Source organism: Pinus tabuliformis, chromosome 3_1 (genome assembly GCF_031772625.1).
Source record: "Pinus tabuliformis cultivar Carrire ecotype Pingquan chromosome 3_1, CPIR1, whole genome shotgun sequence".
Lineage (NCBI taxonomy): Eukaryota > Viridiplantae > Streptophyta > Pinopsida > Pinales > Pinaceae > Pinus > Pinus tabuliformis.
The window spans coordinates 409,083,661-409,106,141 of record NC_142301.1 but is presented as its reverse complement, the minus strand read 5'-3'; the positions used below and the strand labels follow the sequence as shown (position 1 = coordinate 409,106,141).

Below are 22,481 nucleotides of genomic sequence, written 5' to 3'. Positions count from 1 at the left end.
CATCAACCGCACAGGCTTTCTGGGGAATCTTACAGTCAAACTCCCTCAAGTTCTGTTGTTAATTCCAGGTATGGTCTTTGCCTCTCCATGAGCGGACACACTACCTTCTTTTCAGTTAAAGTCTTCGGTGGTTGTGTTCAGGATGACTGCAGTACACTGACACCCTTTGCTACATGCAGACCAACACTACGGCGGGAGGTCCGACATAAGTAAGCGGGGCTTTTTGTTTACAAAATTAACTCTAGGAAATGTTTTTTTTAGTTGCATGCCTAGAACAAACTAACTGATTCCACCAGTGTGGTGAATATTTTTCTGCTGGTAAATTTCCTGACTGGTTCTTGGGAAAGTTTTCTAATCTTCTTGAGGGCCTCTCATCCTTATACAAAGTGCTTGTTTCCTCCAGGTGCTACTTTCGACCTGTTTTCAGTAGTCCGAGCAATTTAGAGTTTAATAACTTATTCGAGGGTTGTTCAGACTTGCAAATTTCCATGATATCTTATTGTTGTTTTATGTCAGGACCTATGACGCTTCAAGTCGATTGATGTTTTTAAAAGGAGTTTTTGACAACATTGCCTTCTCTATATCATTTTCTGTATGTACTCAATAGTTCTTTTCTTGGCTCTGCAATTTTCGGTGTGCTTTTATATGGTTTCATTTTATGACAATATTTTTGAATGTGTGCAGTCTGCCCTCACTCGTGAGTCATTACCAATAACAAAGGGTCCTGGCAATGCGGTTTATTCTGGCCCCACTTGCAAACAGGATGAACTTCTAACCGTAAATGTGGAATGACTGATAGGAATTGTTGTTGCTCATGCAACAGATGCAGCAAGAAGTGCTTCTGACACAGTCCAGTCAACAAACTGGCCCCATAGCTATTTTGTTACAATGTAATATTGACTTATATGAATTACTAATTTTCCAGTCAAGATTGAACAGAATGTTCCTAAATGATTTTGTGCATTTCTGTTAAGTTCATAATAATATTTGCATCCACTGTTCCAAGTTTTGCAATTCGCTGCAGACCCCGACAGGGACTACCGCCACCGCAGTGGCTCCTTGTTTGAATAATACTTGACTTAACAATATGTACCCATGATCTTCACATTACTTAGCTCAAATAGACATTACTTAGCTCTTCAATGCTATTTGAGTAAACTGGAAGATTATTAATAATTATTTAATTACCTTCTAAAAAAATATTTAATTAATTTAAAAATATTTAATATAATAGCTTTTCACCCATTAATTGCTAAGAGTAATACTTAACTTAGTAATTTGTAATCATGATCTTCACATTACCCAACTCTTCAAATCTATACTTAATTATTTCTAAAAATATCTGGTTAAATATTTTTTACCCATTAATTATTTGAATAATACTTGACTTAACAATATGTACCCATGATCTTCACATTACTTAGCTCAAATAGAGGTTACTTAGCTCTATTTTTTACCCATTAATTATTTGAATAATACTTGACTTAACAATATGTACCCATGATCTTCACATTACTTAGCTCAAATAGAGGTTACTTAGCTCTTCAATGCTATTTGAGTAAACTCGAGATTATTAATAATTATTTAATTACCTTCTAAAAAAATTATTTAATTAATTTAAAAAATATTTAATGTAATAGCTTTTTACCCATTAATTGCTAAAAGTAATACTTAATTTAGTAATTTGTAATCATGATCTTCACATTACCTAGCTCTTCAAAGCTATTTGAGCGGACTTGAAGATTATCAATAATTATTTAATTACCTAACCTTACTTTCTAAAAAAATTACTTAATTAATTTTAAAAATATTTAATATAATAGCTTTTTACCTATTAATTGCTAAGAGTAATACTTAACTTAGTAATTTGTAATCATGATCTTCACATTACCCAACTCTTCAAATCTATACTTAATTAATTCTAAAAATATCTGGTTAAATATTTTTTACCCATTAATTATTTGAATAATACTTGACTTAACAATATGTATCCATGATCTTCACATTACTTAGCTCAAATAGACGTTACTTAGCTCTTCAATGCTATTTGAGTAAACTCTAAGATTATTAATAATTATTTAATTACCTTCTAAAAATATTATTTAATTAATTTAAAAATATTTAATATAATAGCTTTTCACCCATTAATTGCTAAGAGTAATACTTAACTTAGTAATTTGTAATCATGATCTTCACATTAACTAGCTCTTCAAAGCTATTTGAGCGGACTTGAAGATTATCAATAATTATTTAATTACCTAACCTTGCTTTCTAAAAAAAATTACTTAATAAATTTTAAAAATATTTAATATAATAGCTTTTTACCCATTAATTGCTAAGAGTAATACTTAACTTAGTAATTTGTAATCATGATCTTCACATTACCCAGCTCTTCAAATTTATACTTAATTAATTCTAAAAATATCTGGTTTAATATTTTTTTACCCATTAGTTATTTGAATAATACTTGACTTAACAATATGTACCCATGATCTTCACATTACTTAGCTCAAATAGACATTACTTAGCTCTTCAATGCTATTTGAGTAAACTCGAAGATTATTAATAATTATTTAATTACCTTCTAAAAAAATTATTTAATTAATTTAAAAATATTTAATATAATAGCTTTTTACCCATTAATTGCTAAGAGTAATACTTAACTTAGTAATTTGTAATCATGATCTTCACATTACCTAGCTCTTCAAAGCTATTTGAGCGGGGTTGAAGATTATAAATAATTATTTAATTACCTAACTTTGCTTTCTAAAAAAAATTACTTAATTAATTTTAAGAATATTTAATATAATAGTTTTTTACCCATTAATTGCTAAGAGTAATACTTAACTTAGTAAATTGTAATCATGATCTTCACATTACCCAACTCTTCAAATCTATTTACCTAGCTCTTCAAAGCTATTTGAGCGGACTTGATGATTATAAATAATTATTTAATTACTTAACTTTACTTTCTAAAAAAATTACTTAATTAATTTTAAAAATATTTAATATAATAGCTTTTTATCCATTAATTACTAAAAATAATACTTAGTAAATTGTAATCATGATCTTCACAGTACCCGGCTCTTCAAATCTATTTGAGCGGACTTGAAAGATTATCAATAATTCTTTAATTACGTAACATTGCTTTCTTAAAAAAACTTAAAATAATTTAAAAATATTTAATTTAATATTTTCTACCCATTAATTAGTGAAACTAGGACCTAACTTAGTCTTGATATTACCCAGCTCTTCAAGTGATCTTGACTTTACTTCGTCTTCAAGACTATTTGAGCTTATCGTTATTTCAGTCATGACTTGAAGTGTATAAAAGGATCATCGGTGGGACAGGCAATTATATGGCTACTTGCGTAGTGGGTACTGTGCATTCATCATGGAGGTTCTTCCACCCGAACTAATTAGAGAATGTCTGCTAAGAGTGCCTTACATATATCACCCCAACCTCGCAGCTGTATGTAGAAGGTGGGAGGCGGTGGTGAAGAACCCCGAGTTCTATGAAGACAGAAAAAAGTTTGGTATTTCCCAGCACTGTATATGTGTCAACGAGATCCGGATATATCGTCATGATTTTGATTTTCAATATTGGATTAGTGTGTATGACCCTGTGGAAGGCACCTGGGAACAACTCCCTCGCATTCCCCACTTCCCTGGCGATCATCATCAAGGAATTCCATCCAGTTGCCACCACGTTTGTGTGAATCGGAAGCTTCTTTTGTTAGGCGGAAGCAATCCCAACGACCTGGAGAGTGTATATACCGTTCTCATCTACGACTTCACATGTGCTAAGTGGAGCCGTGGTACAGACATGCCCATCCGTGCAATCTCTAGCGCTTGCACCGTTTCCCCGGAAGGGCTGGTTTACGTTGCCGGAGGAAGCGACCGCGAGGGAAATAGTCTGCGGGGAGCAGCAGTTTACAATGTAGAGAAAGACGAGTGGAAGATTCTCCCTCAGATGAACCAACAGTGGTCCCGCTGCCTTGGCGCTTTCATTGCCGGGAAATTCTTCGTGGTAGGTGATTCGAAGTATGTGCGGGATGATGCGCAGAGGGTGGATGCGGAAGTTTTCGATCCAGAAAAAGGGGCGTGGGCCACACTTCCCGATATGTTGACGGTCTCGAAGGGACGTGTGGGTTCTTCTTCAGACGGAGTGTTGTATTGCTTCCAGAAGGAGGAAGGCGTGGTGAAGGTCTATAATTCAAAGGAAAACGTTTGGAGGTCAGTGGGTCCTCTTCCACAAACGCTTGGAAGGATTGAGTGTTGCGGAGCGTGGCGCGACGGAATTTTAGTTAGCGATGTGGCGCGTTTAGGCCCTGCTAATCGCGATAATTTTTTCTACCTGTGGAAGCCTCCGCGTAAAGAATGTGAAGCAGAATTAGTGGGTGGAGAGTGGACTGTCATTCCCGTTAAGAAGCCTATGGACTATGATCGATTTATTCAGTATGTCGCTACTTTAGAGATTTAAAATTAAACTTATAGGGCTTAGCATCTCATCATAGGGCGTAGCATATGATCGCTGATCGAATCAGTCAGTGACCGCCTATGGACTATGATCAATTTATTCAGTATGTTGTTACTTTAGAGATTTAAAATTAAACTTACAGGGCTTAGCATCTCATCATAGGGCTTAGCATATCATCGCTGATCGAATCAGTTAGCGACCGAACTCTGGTATGAAAAGTCTGACTGAACTTTGATAATATTCGTTATTAGTCCTTGTCTTCCGCAGCGCAGTGACTATAGCGATCAATGGGCTTTTAACTAGCATTAAATTGCTTTGACTGAGTATTACATTCACCATTAAACCAATGAATGGAAATTTTTGATCTATCAAATTTTTATATGGTAAGTTTTAATTTGGATATCAAATTTTTATGGTAAGTTTTAATTTGGATCTCTTATTGCAAGGAAATGATTTTATTATGGTAAGTTTTAATTTGGATTTTTTATCGCAGGAAAACAGTATGATTTTATTAAAACTTAGCATAATCGTTTCAAATTTCACTTGAACACATTATCTGTGTACTTCACATTAAATTTAATTTAATGTTTTGTTTCTTCACTGCAATATACATATATCCAAAGCAATGCAGCTTAGTGGCAAGCCGCATATCCTTCTCTGTCTATAGCAATGGAGCTCATGGCAAGATGAATGCCCTTCTTTGTCCATTGATTTAGGCAGCAGCTCATGGCAAAATGAGTGTCCTCCTTTGTCCATTGATTTAGGCAGCAGGAAGAGCGAATACATCATATCCCCCACCTTTGATGTTGCTGGATCGCTCTTGAAAGTTGAGGTTTCAGGGTCTAAAGCATGCAATTTCAAGCACTAGACGAAGTCCAGTGTTTAAAGCCTTCCATTCCAAGCAAGTCCAGGGTTTGAATCCTGCTATTCCAAGAACTAGACATGTAGAGGGCGCCTATATGGCACAAGATCAAGTAGGGTACAAACCAGCCTTAGGTCACAATTCTGCAAACTGCATCAAAAAATAAGAAAACGTTAGCAAGTAAGCTTGTACTTTATTTCTAAATGTTTCTGTGCATCTCCTCTCTCAAGTCATGAATCTGCATGTTTCTTACAACTGGGTGAAGAGCCACTCTTCGCTAATTCAAACCAAAATATAATGGGATTTCAACGAAATTAACAGAAATTGTTCTTCAGAGACTTATCGTCCTTGCAATGACCTTTCCTTCAAAAAGTTTGTTTCTGAACCCAAGCGACGACCCCTTCTGATTGAATGCGGGTTGTTATTAATATTATGTTCACCATTTTTGCTCCTGCTCTATTCTTCAACTGTTAGAGAGTTGCAATGTTGTCGATATCGGTTATAGAGAAACACTTCAACTGAACCAGCAGTTCGGAACCCCTTACTTCAACTCAACGCTGGCTATAAAGATTAATTTAAGGAGGATAGGTATTAGTAGAGAGGGTGTAGAGATGGTAGATGAGAGTAATAACAAAACGAAGTTTTTGTCATAGTATGAGGAGAGGGAGTAGCTAGCTGCAGCGGAGCTATGGCAGAAGGTTAGGCTGATATTTGTCGGGAATTTCTGGTTATTCCAAACAAAATACAGTGGAAAAATCCTCTGTTTCCACTGTTAAGAATTTTCTGATAAATTCCGAAACAACAAAAATATGAACAGAGAGCAATACTCTGTTTTATGATAATTCAAAAACACAAGAACAGAGCATAAAATAATACTCTACTTTGCCTCAGGATCAAAAACTGATCAAAATAATACTCTGTCTTTGATACAGAAAAATACTCTATTTTTAACTCAGAAAAACAGAAAAATTCGTTCTCTGGAAACGGTGTTGCAGCAACACAGTTTTTTTTTCAGTTGCTGTAACTTGTGTTGCAGCAACGCTGTTCGTGGTGTTGCAGCAACGTAAATTTTTTCAGTTGCTGTTCGTGGTGTTGCAGCAACGTAACTTTTGACGTCAAGTATTTTTTGAGTTACGGTGTAACAACAACGGGGATTTTTGACGTCAAGTATTTTTCGACTTACGGTGTAACAGCAACAGGAAAAAAGAAACTTCTATTTATGAATAATAAACTAACTGATAAAATAAGTCTTCCTCACGTAGAGGGATCTTCACAAAATATTATGCTAAAGAGCATCTTCCTCTTGACAGAGGGATTACAACAGGAACGCTTCAGTTCCACAAAACAACTATCTCAGAAAATTTCAGCACTGCTGTGCAATACAAAAAAAAACTCTCTTGTTCTACACTGCTGTGTGTTACAAAAGGACTTTCAATCTATTTCCTCTCTCTTACTTTTCAATCCATGCACTGCTGTGCAAAAGGGCTTCATTCATGTGAGCTCATGCTGCTGCACATTCTTTCTTAAAAACACAGAAATTACATTCCAGCGCTGCTGTGCTATATTGCTGAGTACCTAACACTGTTGTGGCTCTACACATATATATAGTGCAGGAAGCGGTCATAATTTATCCATCAACCGCCTCAACTCTCTGACAGAGTCTCTGCTGCACATAATGAACAAATCTGATCTTTTGCTGTATTTCTTGAGTCGGTTGTGCTGAAACCCAAGACTGATAAATGCTGCGGCTGGCTCGAGGCTGGTACTTTCCTTCTCGGCCATGCTTCTTCTTTAATGCTGTAGGTGAGCAGTTATGGCGCAGAGCCCAGATCTGATCTTCCTCCTCCTTTGGGAACACAAACAAGCAAACGGTGAAAAGACACTTATGGCGGTGGCGTGAATAAGCCGAAACAAATAATGGCTGTTGGATTAAAGACAGATGGACTGCTGGGATTGTTTGCAGGTGAGGGTGCGGTTTCTGTTCAACTATTGCTGCAGTTGAAATTACATTCCAACACTCCCCTTTAATTTCAACTGCTGGGTTATCAGTCATACCCAGACACTTCATCAAAAACTCGAAACTTTTCTGATCCAACGGTTTGGTCAGAATATCAGCAACGTGCTCCTTCTCTGCTCTCATGGGAGATTTAATTTCATATCTCTCCCCTTTAGGAAGATCCATCTGATAGAGTTCTACCAGGGTCTTCATCAGATCTTCAATCTCTTCCTCTGTCATATTGACAAGGGTTTTGGCAGTGAAGCCCATCTCAGCGATCTTGGCAAGAGTTACATATCGAACTCTGTACCTTTTAAACAGATCTTCAAGGAACTTCAATTCCTTTCTCCCATTCATGGGTTCTGTCCATTTCCTATCTTGAACTCCATCTTCTAAATAAACAGGGTCATCAACATGACTAGATAAAGCAAACAAAGAATTCATACCTTCATTTGTTGCTTCTTGTGGTGTGCTTGGAGAAGCACATTCATTTTTGCTCAAGGGTGCGACTTGCTGCCCTTGTGTTGGTGCTGTTGTTTGGGGATGTACTTCAGCCATCTCCTCATCACCTTCATCACGAGACAAACAGATTTTATCATTCACTGTTTTCTCTAAGCTTTCATCACAAGTTTTCTCCTCAATGAATTGAGGTTTTGCTGTCTTCACTTTCTGCATGCCTTGATAGGCAGTTTTGAGAGTATCCCATGCTTCTCTGGATGTCTTAGCTGCTGCTATCCTTGGAAACACACTTTCATTCACTGCTCGATACAAGAAGTAGAGGGCCAAAGCATCCTTCTTCTTATAGTTCTTCAATAGCTCATTTTCTGTTTCATCTTCATTTGCTGGTTTTTCAAAACCATCTTCAACAAATTCCCATAAATCTTCTGAGAAAAGAAAAGCTCTCATAACTATTGCCCAATAGTCATAGTTTTTCTCATTAAGTAGTGGGAGCTGAGTATTAAAAATACCCACGCATGTGCTAACGCTGGCCATTCCTTGCACTTTAAATTATGCTTCAAATACTTGACTATATTTGAAAAATCACTGTCTATCTTCAACAGTAACACAGAAAAAATTCTTGAGAAATACCTTAGATTCTTTCTTGGCTGAGTCTTCACGCTGCTAGAGAAGTTGCTGCTGCAAGAAATCTTCCTTCAGCTTCTTTGACACTTCAAAGAGCCTGGATTAGCTCTGATACAAGACGAAGTTTTTGTCATAGTATGAGGAGAGGGAGTAGCTAGCTGCAGCGGAGCTATGGCAGAAGGTTAGGCTGATATTTGTCGGGAATTTCTGGTTATTCCAAACAAAATACAGTGGAAAAATCATCTGTTTCCACTGTTGAGAATTTTCTGATAAATTCCGAAACAACAAAAATATGAACAGAGAGCAATACTCTGTTTTCTGATAATTCAAAAACACAAGAACAGAGCATAAAATAATACTCTACTTTGCCTCAGGATCAAAAACTGATCAAAATAATACTCTGTCTTTGATACAGAAAAATACTCTGTTTTTAACTCAGAAAAACAGAAAAATTCGTTCTCTGGAAACGGTGTTGCAGCAACACAGTTTTTTTTTTCAGATGCTGTAACTTGTGTTGCAGCAACGTTGTTCGTGGTGTTGCAGCAACGCGAATTTTTTCAGTTGATGTTCGTGGTGTTGCAGCGACGTAACTTTTGACGTCAAGTATTTTTTGAGTTACGTTGTAACAGCAACGGGGATTTTTGACGTCAAGTATTTTTCGACTTAAGGTGTAACAGCAACAGGAAAAAAGAAACTTCTATTTATGAATGATAAACTAACTGATAAAATAAGTCTTCCTCACGTAGAGGGATCTTCACAAAATATTATGCTAAAGAGCATCTTCCTCTTGACAGAGGGATTACAACAGGAACGCTTCAGTTCCACAAAACAACTATCTCAGAAAATTTCAGCACTGTTGTGCAATACAAAAAAAAACTCTCTTGTTCTACACTACTGTGTGTTACAAAAAGACTTTCAATCTATTTCCTCTCTCTTACTTTTCAATCCATGCACTGCTGTGCAAAAGGGCTTCATTCATGTGAGCTCATGTTGCTGCACATTCTTTCTTAAAAACACAGAAATTACATTCCAGCGCTGCTGTGCTATATTGTTGAGTACTTAACACTGCTGTGGCTCTACACATATATATAGTGCAGGAAGCGGTCATAATTTATCCATCAACCGCCTCAACTCTCTGACAGAGTCTCTGCTGCACATAATGAACAAATCTGATCTTTTGCTGTATTTCTTGAGTCGGTTGTGCTGAAACCCAAGACTGATAAATGCTGCGGCTGGCTCGAGGCTGGTACTTTCCTTCTCGGCCATGCTTCTTCTTTAATGCTGTAGGTGAGCAGTTATGGCGCAGAGCCCAGATCTGATCTTCCTCCTCCTTTGGGAACACAAACAAGCAAACGGTGAAAAGACACTTATGGCGGTGGCGTGAATAAGCCGAAACAAATAATGGCTGTTGGATTAAAGACAGATGGACTGCTGGGATTGTTTGCAGGTGAGGGTGCGGTTTCTGTTCAACTATTGCTGCAGTTGAAATTACATTCCAACAATATTTGATACCCATGTTCATGCTCATGCTACCCGATGTGGAGTCTTATGCCCTCGGCATGTTTGCCTGTAAGCTTACTGAAGCTCGCTACTCTGTTCAAAAAAGGGGTCGTGGTTGCAATGAAGTATCGGTCTGAAAGATTTCGTTGAAGTGGCTACACAAACTCAGTTCAATGCATGGATATATCCAGATGTTACCAGGAAAACAGAAAAGAAATATAACCTGTAATACAAGCAAGCAACTAAGCAACAGTTTGAGACACCTGTAGTTGCCTGCACTCCCCACATGTTTGTGGAATAAGGTTTTTAACATTATTATTTATTATATTTCTTATTTTATTTTTTATTAATATTTTTTTTCAAATTTTAATAAGTATGATAGAACTCATGCAATGTCCTACGCTGCATGCTTTACACTTGTCCAGATGCGACTATTTCACCTTGAACCTTTTTCCTTGGGGCATTTATTTCACTTGAAAGCTTTTACTGTTTGAGTGTTGTTTTTAGGGTTAGTTTTTGAAATTTTTGTTGTTATTTAGATTTTTTGAATTTTTCAGTATTAGTCAATTGATTTATGTTATTTAAATTGGGTTTTTTTTACTGTTTATGGATTTTAAAGTTTTACTGTTTATGGATTTTAAACTGGGTTTTTTATTGTATATATGAATTCAACACTCTGAAATTTTTTTAGAACACTTCCAATGTTGAAAGATTATTATCAAACTTCTGATTTCAATATTTTTCCACCAAATTTTACAAAAATAAAGGGGACAAATCTACCTAAAAACTTGAAAAAAAATTTCAATAAAAACAACTTGATTACTCAAATTGGTTTTGTAGAACAACATCTCATGAAAGAGATATACCACTGTATTGATAACTTTCAGTTATTGACATCACTTAAGACCACGGACGCTGGATTATGTCCGTGGTTGTTTGGTTATACCTGTCATCCCAATAATATTAAGGTGGACCACGGACGCTGGATTATGTCAGTGGTTGTTTGGTTATACCTGTCATCCCAATAATATTAAGGTGGGCTGGCCATTCCAACAACTTCAATCTGACGACAAGCATGTATCATAGAGCAAACCCAGGAGGCTACATTATATCACATAACTGGGGCTTCAAAAATTAATTTGTTTAGAGATTTAAGGACATTCTGGAAACCTGAGATCAATGAAAACTCTGTTTTTGATGTTTACTCCTCTGTGTAATTATGACGTATAGTATTGTGTTGTTGATGTTTACTCTGTGTAATTATGACTTATGGTATTGTCATATGCTGTAAATTCAGCAAAGGTAATTATGACTTACAGTATTGTCATATGCTGGAAATTCAGCAAAGGTAAATTCCAAAGAAGGTTGCAGACAAACAAAGTATGGTGTAACTAGTGAGAGGTGCGCATTCCATTCGCCTTCTACACATAACTTAAGAATACAACCATAACAACACAGGCAACAGTTACAACTTGTCATCATCCATCAAGAGAATTGTGTGTTCCATTTGTAGGAAAAAATCAGAGGCCCAATCAGTAAACAACTCAAACTGCAATAGGAAGGTCATTTCACAAAAATGTCACACAGGATATCAGTAATCATGTGATAATTTCCTTATAAAAATTGCTTCAAGAAAATGTTACAAAAGAATGGGCAACATGACACGGGCATCTGACTATATGCATGTGCAAGTTCCATGTCATGACAATGTAGCAATCAGTGTTCCCAAAAATTATTTTTCGATAAATTATTCTTTGATAAAACATTTCTTTGAAGATGAGAGAGAGGTCTATGCTGAAAATAGAAGAGAAAACGAACTTTGGCTACCTTGAAGCGGCCACCAGATTCGATCCGTGTTCTCTTTGCCCATTTCTCTGAATCTGTGTTTATACATATAGGAACTAGTCTGTAGCTACAATGAGACTGAAAAGTTTGCTCTTAATGAGCCTCTCGCAAACTAGTTACAGTGATCAAACAGAAAAGTCTGCTCTTAATGAGCCTATCTACGAAAGGACTAATGAAGCATCCGCAAAGATATTGGAACCAGGGTCTAACATTCTGAGTTCCTCATTCATTTCTCTTTTAATCTCGTCTGAAAGCAAATGAGACCTATGTTGAAATTGTAATTTCAACTGAAACTTCATTTTATTTGCGATGCGATCCATCGCAGATTGCAGATCGCAAATTCAAACTTCTGTGCGTTAAGTCCTCCGAAATGATGCGATGCGATCCGATCGCATATCGCAGATCGCATCATATGTGTGTGCCCCAAATTTTGGGTTCCGACCAAATGGGATTCTGCGATGCGATTTAAATGAAGTCAATGGGTGAAGTATGGGCTAGCATTAAATGAAATTTTACGTGAAGTAAAAGTTTTACTTTACCGCCAGTAAGTGTTAGTAAAACAGTAAATGCAATTTACTGTGGTTGGTAAGTTTTGATGAAGTTTTTTAATTTTGTTTCAGCGGGAGTATGGGCACAAGTAAAGGCTGGTAAAAATCATTTAATTTTATTGTTTTTTTATTTTACGGAAACATGGCAAGTGGAAACGTATGTAAGTCCTTTTGTTTTATTGCCATATATATATATATATATATATATATATATATATATATATATATATATATATATATATATATATATATATATATATATATATATATATATATATATATATGTAATGTTTTTTGGTGTATTGTAGAAGAGGAAGGTAATGCACAACAGTGCGAAGTAATGAAATTGAAGAGTGAGGCACAGCAGTGCGATGTATTTGTAACCCACGCAGCAGCGTGAAGAAAATTCGTGTAATTTCCACACAGCAGTGAAAGTAATTTTTCTGTAGTAGAAGTCTGTTTTTACAGCAGTGGATGTAGAAGAGATTCTTACACACAGAAGTGTAAAATCTCAGGATAAGACTGAGTAATTTTTTTAAAATGTTCTCGGTGAATCCCTCTGAGAGAGAGGAAGAAGTTTGTAACAGCAGTTGCTTTTATTAATGAATAGGAATTTGTTGATGTGTGGAAATTTCTGTCTGCCCAGAAATTTTAAAGCTTCCCTGTGCTAATATCCTGTGTTTGAAACAGAGCATTGTCTCTGTGTTCTGTGATTTTGTTTTTGGGATTTTGACAGAAAAATCCCCAACAGTGGTATCAAAGCTAATCCAGGCTCTTTGAAGGGTTCAAAGAAGCTGAAGGAAGGATTCTTATTGCAGCAACTTCTCCAGCAGTGTGAAGACTCAGGAAAAAGAATCCAAGGTATTTCTCAAGTTTTCTTTGTGTTGCTGTTGAAGACAGTTTGTTATTTTAAATACACAGTGAAGTATTTGAAGCATAGATCAGAATGCAAGGAATGGCCAGCACAAGCACTGGTATGGGTATGTTTAACACCCAGCTCCCACAGTTTAATGGGAAAAACTATGACTATTGGGCAATAACCATGACAGCTCTGTTTGCCTCTCAAGATTTATGGGAAATAGTTGAAGATGGTTTTGAAGAACCAACAGATGAAACTGAGTTCAATGCATTAACTCAGGGAGAGAGATATCTACTGAAGAGCAATAGGAAGAAGGATTCAAAAGCCCGTGTGTTGTTGTATATAGCAGTAGACCAGAGTGTGTTTCCAAGGTTAGCAGCAGCTAAGACAGCCAATGAAGCATGGCAAACCCTCAAGACAGCCTATCAAGGCATGGAGAGAGTGAAGACAGCAAAACTACAATTGCTGAGGAAGGATTTTGAGAATCTGTGCATGAAGGAGTCAGACAACATTGACTCATTCTTCACACATGTAATTGGTTTGGTCACACAGATAAGGACTCATGGAGAAACCCTTGAAGAAAGGAGGATTGTGGAGAAACTATTGAGGTGCCTACCCTCAAGGTTCCATGTGATTGTCACCACCATAGAAGAGACAAAGGATCTCTCAAATTTTTCAGTTGATGAGCTTCATGCATCACTGATCACACATGAGCAGAGGTTGAGTAGGAATGAAAACTCATCTCTTGAGCAAGCCTTCAAGACCCAGATGTCCTTTGGAAGAGCAAGAGGTCAAGGCAGAGGAAACAAGAGAGGAAGAGGCAGAAGCCAGAACAGAGGAGGAAGGAACAGTCCAGCGAATGCTCAAGGAAGAGGCAGCAATCCAAATTAGAACCAAGGTCAAGGCAGCAGCCAACAAGGAGGACAACATCATGCTCAAGGACAAAGGTATGATAAATCTAATGTTCAATGCTATTATTGCAAAAAGTATGGACATTATGCAAGTGATTGTAGAAAGAAACAACATGATGTGAATAGTAGACAAAATGCAAATGTTACAAGAGAAAACAGCAGTCAAAATAATGTGTTGTTAGACTGTAACATGGCTGAAACAAACAGTGAGGACATTTGGTTTTTAGACTCAGGTTGCAGTAACCATATGACAGGAAATATAGCCTTCTTTTCTGCCCTAGATAAAAATGTGAAATCAGAAGTCACACTAGGAACTGATAGCAAAGTCTCTGTTATGGGAAAAGGAGAGGTAAAAATATTTACAAAGCAAGGAGAAAAGAAAACCATAGCAGATGTCTACTATGTCCCTGGAATGAGATGTAACCTCTTGAGTATTGGACAGCTTGTCCATAAGGGGTACAATGTTTTCTTTAAAAATGATGTATGTACCATCATGGATATAGCACCCAGCAAAAGATGCATTGCTGAAGTAAAGATGACAAGGAACAGGATGTTCCCTCTTAGAATCAGGGCAGATTTGAAAAACAAAAATGTAATTGCAGCAGTTACCCAAGAGGCCTTCCAAAGCGTGCCAAAGGATGAAAATTGGTTGTGGCACTTGAGATTTGGACATCTCAACTTTGGAGGTCTTAACCTGTTGAGCAGAAAAGAAATGGTAAGAGGTTTACCATTGATAGAGAAACCAGACAACCTTTGTGAAGGCTGCATATTGGGGAACAACACAGAGAAAGTTTTCCAAGCGGGAAAAGCATAAGGGCAAAAGCACCCTTAGAAATTGTCCACTCAGATTTATGTGGACCGATGCAAAATCAATCTTTAGCAGGTAGCCAATATTTTCTAACATTCATTGATGATTTTACAAGAAAAACTTGGGTTTATTTCTTGAAGAACAAATCAGAAGTGTTTGAAAAATTCCAAAATTTCAAAGCACTTGTGGAAAATCAAAGTGGGCTGCGTATTAAAGTTTTGAGAACAGACAGAGGAGGTGAGTATATCTCCAAAGAATTTTTATGTTTTTGTAGAGAGAATGGAATTCACAAGCAATTTACAGCAAGGTACACTCCACAGCAAAATGGAGTTGCTGAAAGGAAGAACAGGACCATTATGGATATGGCGAGGAGCATGTTGAAGGCAAAGCATTTGCCAAATGATTATTGGGCTGAAGCCGTAAACTGTGCAGTGTATATTTTGAACAGGTGTCCTACAAAAGCAGTGTTGAACAAAGTGCCGGAAGAGGCATGGAGTGGGAGAAAGCAAGGAGTCACCCACATGAGAGTTTTTGGATGTGTGGCCTATGCACACATTCCAGATCAGCTAAGGAGGAAGTTGGACAGCAAAGGGGAGAAATGTATCTTCATTGGATACAGTGAAGAATCCAAAGCTTATAGGTTGTATATCCCATCTACCAAGAAGTTCTTTGTGAGCAGAGATGTTCAGTTCATTGAGGAGGAAGCTTGGGATGGAAGCATAGAGAAAACAGTTAATGTTAAAAACTGTTTGTCTCATGATGAAGATGATGAGGAGATGGCAGAAATACATCCCCAAACAGCAGCGCCAACACAAGGACAGCAAGGAACACCTTTGAGGAGAAATGAGAGTGCTTCTCCAAGCACACCACAAGGAGGAAATTCAAGTGCATCTTCAAGCACTTGCACACCAAATGAAAGAGGTAAGAAGTTTAGAAATTTAAGTGACATTTATAATGAAGGAATGAATTCCTTATTTGCCTTGTATTGTCATGTTGATGATCCTATTCATTTCGAAGATGCTATTAAAGATAAGAAATGGATAGAAGCTATGGATGAGGAGATGAATGCCATAGAAAGAAACAAGACATGGGATTTGGTTGAGCTACCAAAAGGTAAAGAAGTCATTGGAGTTAAATGGGTCTATAAGACCAAGTGCAATGCTGAAGGCAAAATTGAAAGACACAAGGCAAGACTTGTTGTCAAGGGATACAAGCAACAATATGGAAGAGACTATGAGGAAACTTTCGCACCGGTTGCAAGAATGGAAACCATGAGAGCAGTGTTGTCCATAGCAACACAAAACAAATGGAAAGTCTACCAAATGGACGTGAAGTCAGCATTCCTAAATGGAGTGTTAAAGGAAGAGGTTTACATTGAACAACCTCTAGGCTATGAGAAGAAAGGCCAAGAGCACAAAGTGTGCAGATTGAAGAAAGCTCTTTATGGGTTGAAGCAAGCGCCAAGAGCGTGGTACAGTAGGATAGATTCCTATCTACTGGAAAATGAATTTGACAAATGTGAGGGAGAACCCACCGTCTACATCAAAGAAAAGGATGGAAAGATTTTAATTGTTGTCTTGTATGTTGATGATGTTATTTTCACAGGTAATGATGACTACCTCATTGAAAACTTCAAATCAGTCATGAAAGAAGAATTTGAGATGACTGACATGGGTTTGCTGAGATACTTCTTAGGAATAGAAGTAGATCAAAATGAAAAAGGAATTTTTATCTCACAAGCTAGATATGTAAATCAAGTGTTGGGCAGATTTAATATGCAAGAATGCAAAGCAGCAAACACTCCCACAGTAATGGGATTAAAACTCAGCAAAGAGGACAGCAGCAAGGATTTTGATCCTAGCTTGTATAAGAGCATAGTTGGCAGCCTTATGTATTTAACTGCAACTAGGCCTGACATAATGTTTGCTGTTAGTTTGATTTCCAGATTCATGGAGAGGCCAAAAGAGGCACATTGGCAAGCAGCAAAAAGAATTCTGAGGTATGTCAAAGGTACAAAAAGATTTGGCATTTTATATACTTTTTCAGAAAATTCAGATTTGGTTGGCTACACCGATAGCGATTGGGCTGGAAGTGTGGATGATCGGAAAAGCACATCTGGTTACGTTTTTCACATGGGTTCAGGAGCCATTTCATGGGCTTCCAAGAAACAACCAATTGTGGCGTTATCTACAGCAGAAGCAGAGTACGTGGCAGCTACAGCAGCAGCATGTCAAGCAGTTTGGATGAGAAGGATGTTGAGAAGCTTAGGCCAAGAGCAGGCAAAAGCAACAGTTATTTTTTGTGACAATAGCTCAGCTATTGCGTTGTCCAAGAATTATGTGTTTCACAAGCGAACGAAACACATTGATACAAGGTTCCATTACATCAGAGAATTGGTGAACAATGGAGAAATTGTTTTACAACATTGCAGCACTCAGGAACAGGTTGCGGATATTCTGACCAAGCCACTGGATCAGAAGAGCTTTGAATTTTTGAGGAAATGTCTGGGTATGATTGAATGCCCAGCAGTTGAAATTAAAGGGGAGTGTTGAAATTGTAATTTCAACTGAAACTTCATTTTATTTGCGATGCGATCCATCGCAGATCGCAGATCGCAAATTCAAACTTCTGTGCGTTAAGTCCTCCGGAATGATGCGATGCGATCCGATCGCATATCGCAGATCGCATCATATGTGTGTGCCCCAAATTTTGGGTTCCGACCAAATGGGATTCTGCGATGCGATTTAAATGAAGTCAATGGGTGAAGTATGGGCCAGCATTAAATGAAATTTTACGTGAAGTAAAAGTTTTACTTTACCGCCAGTAAGTGTCAGTAAAACAGTAAATGCAATTTACTGTGGTTGGTAAGTTTTGATGAAGTTTTTAATTTTGTTTCAGCGGGAGTATGGGCACAAGTAAAGGCTGGTAAAAATCATTTAATTTTATTGTTTTTTTATTTTACGGAAGCATGGCAAGTGGAAACGTATGTAAGTCCTTTTGTTTTATTGCCATATATATATATATATATATATATATATATATATATATATATATATCTATATATATATATATATATATATATATATATATATATATATATATATATATATATATATATATATATATATGTAATGTTTTTTGGTTTATTGTAGAAGAGGAAGGTAATGCACAGCAGTGCGAAGTAATGAAATTGAAGAGTGAGGCACAGCAGTGCGATGTATTTGTAACCCACGCAGCAGCGTGAAGAAAATTCGTGTAATTTCCACACAGCAGTGAAAGTAATTTTTCTGTAGTAGAAGTCTGTTTTTACAGCAGTGGATGTAGAAGAGATTCTTACACACAGAAGTGTAAAATCTCAGGATAAGACTGAGTAATTTTTTTAAAATGTTCTCGGTGAATCCCTCTGAGAGAGAGGAAGAAGTTTGTAACAACAGTTGCTTTTATTAATGAATAGGAATTTGTTGATGTGTGGAAATCTCTGTCTGCCCAGAAATTTTAAAGCTTCCCTGTGCTAATATCCCGTGTTTGAAACAGAGCATTGTCTCTGTGTTCTGTGATTTTGTTTTTGGGATTTTGACAGAAAATCCCCAACAACCTAAACAAGATCCTCTGGTTATGATCAAGCCATTTGTCCAAACAAGCTCTGTGAAATTTTTCCATGTTGTTTAAGCAAACCACGCACATACTATTCCCATCCTATGCTCCTTCTGCCAAAACACCGAACTCTGCAACAGACAACAACTCACGAATCCTCTGTGCAGAGTTCGCCTCGAACCATGGATTGGATTGATCTTCTCAGTACGAGGTCTCTGTTTTGAGAAACTCTCCAAGACCCATAAGATGAAGAAGCCCGCAGACGGTGTTTCTGATAAAGCCCAACAAATATGCTACATTAAGGACCAGCCTCGGGACGAGAAGTTCTGAATATCCAACAGGAAATCCCATGGCGGAAAGAAAGGCAAGGCAAGGCCTCAATCAGTGAAACAAAATGTTGAAATTAGTGAATTTTTGCCTAGAAATTCAAAGGGGGCACCACAACCGTGGTTGTCCCAACCAAAACCAGCTATTTATAGTCCTAGCAGGATGAATAGAGCAGAGGTGACTCAGTTGCAGAAAATTATATGATTTTTTGCAGACAAGGGCATGCAAGTTGAAGTCACATAATTGCGATGCAATCCAACAAGGGATCAGAATTCTGGCGCTCAGATTAAACAAACTAGTAAACCCTCCTCTATTTAAACGTAACACATGTCATATTTTTGATACACTAGGGAATCCTAATGCAGTGGCTTGCAAGGTTGCAAAGGTGGAAATGTATTCGTAGTCGGTAGGGGGACATTCGAGGTACCCAATACCTAAAAAAATAACAATGTCAGCGAAATTGAGCACCCTGTACACCACAAACCCGGACCGACACTGCAATTTTTTTTTCTAAGTGTGTAAGAGGATAAGTTTCACAAAACAAACTAACTCCAGGTTGCTTAGGAGGCCTAACTCCAGGTTGCTTAGTAGGCTTAGAATAGTGGTTTTCTTTGTTTGCATGTACATATTTCATGATTTGGCGACATTTATGTCCCACTGGTTGTGAGTTGTTAATGGTTTTGGATGCGGATTAAGATTGCTAGATTGCGTTGTTGAATGGTGCAATGGCGACATCTATGATCCACTGTTGTGAGCTGTTAATGGTTTTGGATGCGGATTATTTCCAAATGATAGTTGTTATTATAACATATTTTCAGTAGAATTGAATTTGCTACTGCATGGTTATTGAATGAATTTAATAAGCCCCAATTCCAGATACTTTTTTGTAGTTTCTGGGCGGATGGTCAAAAGCACCGTGACTTCTTTCTTATTATTATTATTTTTTAATTATTATTTTTTTAAGTATTTAGAAATGTTTAAATATAAAATGGGGAAACATTATTTATAATATAAAATGCAATTGTGTTTTGTTTTGTGTTTTATTATTATTATTGTTTATAATTGATTTATTAGAAATTGATTAAATGAATAAAAGATTTTATGATTTAAAATATCTAAATTTTATTAAAAACTATGAAATCACAAATAGTATGGAAATTTAAAGATAGTCAATCGCATGATTATAATGGACATAGATGGTTGGTTATATTATAATGTTTAGGATGTGAATCGTAAAGAAAATGAATGGACGTGGATTCCTATAAGCTTTTATATGGATGGAGATCAACAATACTATTTGCATGTTCTCGTCTAATCCCACACATTAGGATTGAATTGTCCAAAGGAGGCATTACTAGAACTCTAGGCTTCATACTCTTAACCTCATCTCTATAAAATTTACATGTGGATTTAATTACACAAAAAACAACCTTTACAAGAATGTAGTTCTCTAAAATATTGTCATATTTATTATTGCCCAAACCATAGTGCTAACTTACACTTGAGAGGTCCTTTGGGTTTCCAAAGGAACCTCCATCACCAAATAGGCTCCCCTCTTTCTTAATCTATCATTAAAGCTTGATATCCTAACTTTGTGGTATCTAAATTTGATTGGGAAATTTTTAACCAAATAAGATGGTCCATGTCATTGTTGGAAAATGTGGTCATTATGGTGATAATATTTCTTACATAATTGGACCATCTTCTACTCCAATCCCAATTAGTGCGTCCCTTGAAGTTTTCCAAGTCTTGGTGCCCCATTCTTGATCATTTTGAGCATTGACAATGGCAAGGGTGTTAACACCCACAACATGCCAAGATGAAATATATTTTTTTTGAAATGCCCCCCCACACTAGTCGAAGGGTCCAAACCAAGCCTCACAATCATGCCATCTCCAAACTTCCAATAGACCCAATTTCCTATGATATGAAAAGCATTTTCTTAGGCTTTCCAGGTTATTGATGAATTTAGCACTGATTCCCTGGGACATCTATCCATTGAATTTCAGTTTTACCCCAAAAATATTTGTCTTCCAGTGTTTTTTTTCAAAAAGGGACTTGTTATTTAGTAGCATCCACAAGTTTTTCACTGTTAGAGATTCACTAGAAAGGTTTTATGTTTTTTAGTTCCTTTCCTCTAAGCATTTTTGGCCTTACAATAGAATTTGAGCTCACTAAGCGGATACCATCCAAATTTCTTCTTCGAGACCAAAGAAAGTTGTAACATATGCTTCTATTATTGTATAGTATTCGCTTTGGAATGGTAGTGATCGAGGTCCAATAAACTACAATACTTTCCTTGATTGATTTAATAAGTACCAAGTGTCATTTGCATGAAGGAAAAATGATTGGTACAAACATGAATTCTAGCCTCCACTTTTTTGATAAGCTAGATCCAATCAACCTTTTTGTATGCATTTGAATAGTGTAAAATCCGAGATATTTTAAGACTAACTACACATCTTTGATTTGAAAGGGAAATTATTATAGAAGAATTTTTTTATTGTAGTCAGAATAAAGTGGAGTTTTTCAAGTTAATTTTCATGCTTGTCATAGTCTCGAAAGAATCGAGTGCACTTTTCAATGGAGCAATGTAGACTATTGAACCATCTAGGAACACGAGAATGCCATTTACAAATGGAAAATGTGAAATATAATATTAGAAATATATCTTGGCCAATTTTATCTCACCTGAAGCAATGGATTTCATAATCAATATGCTCAATACTTTAGCAACTAAAATTAATACTTCAACCCTTAGTGGTCTTTAAGAACTGTGAAGGGAAATCATTGATTAGATTTGCAAATTTTATAGTGGAGACATAGGCAAGGATCAAATTTACCATGTTCATATCCATATGAATTAAGCACAACCTAATTAATGAAATAATTAGTGAAAGAACAACTAACATGATTGTAGGCCTTCGATAAACAAATCTTTAGTGTTATCGTAGGAGAATTCTTTGGTTTTATGGAGTGTAAGGATTCTTGAGCCAAGGTTATTGTTAGGTCCCTATAATACTAGTGATTACCTCATTACTATTGTAGTTGTATCCCTTATTAATATTGTTGCGCCCCTATTGTACCCATATTGTTATTATTGTGCCCCATAGAATCCCTCTATTTTTATTTTTGTGCCTTTATATTATTATTGTTAGGTCAGCTGGGTTATATTGTGACTCCTTAGACTCCTATATAGAAAGGAGGTTTTGTCATTTGAATCATCAAGGAATCATTCATTTGTGTAATGTAAAGGAGGTTGCCCCCTCGAAGAGGCTGAATTCTAAGGCATTGAACTATCTTTTCTATCTTTTTGTGAGCTGGTTTCATAACATTTGGTATCAGAACTTTTGGATTCTGGGGTTTTGCTGCTCCAAATAGGTCATCGTGGCATTTTCTCTATAACTTTTTTTTTGCGACGTTTCAGAAGCAGAAAAAGAAACCCATTTCAAACGAAATCGCATTGAAACTCAGGTCTAAATTTTAAATCTTTTCACGCTATATTTGTGGAGATATGACCTAAGGAAGTTGGTATTTTTGCAAACTCCTGAATTACATTCCAAACAGGTGACCTGGGGAAAATCGTCATAACTTTCTCTTTGAGCATCGGATTGAAATTTCATAAAAAGGTACAGAAAGAGGATGGATTGTAGTTTCTTGTGTATATT

The 22,481-nt window shown here is 36.6% G+C and overlaps 1 protein-coding gene across 1 annotated transcript in view; it reads right to left on the bottom strand.

Annotated features, from left to right (window-relative positions):
• The window catches only part of LOC149187476 (brassinosteroid-responsive RING protein 1-like), an 88,945-nt gene extending 70,108 nt beyond the window's left edge, over positions 1–18,837 (bottom strand). The window contains exons 1-2 of the mRNA XM_089409674.1: positions 18,695–18,837; positions 7,540–7,756 (exon numbers count right to left, since the gene is read on the bottom strand). Coding sequence (XP_089265800.1) covers positions 7,540–7,756; positions 18,695–18,837 — 360 coding nt within the window. The remainder of the gene's footprint in view (positions 1–7,539; positions 7,757–18,694) is intronic.
• Between the last annotated feature and the right edge of the window lie 3,644 nt (positions 18,838–22,481).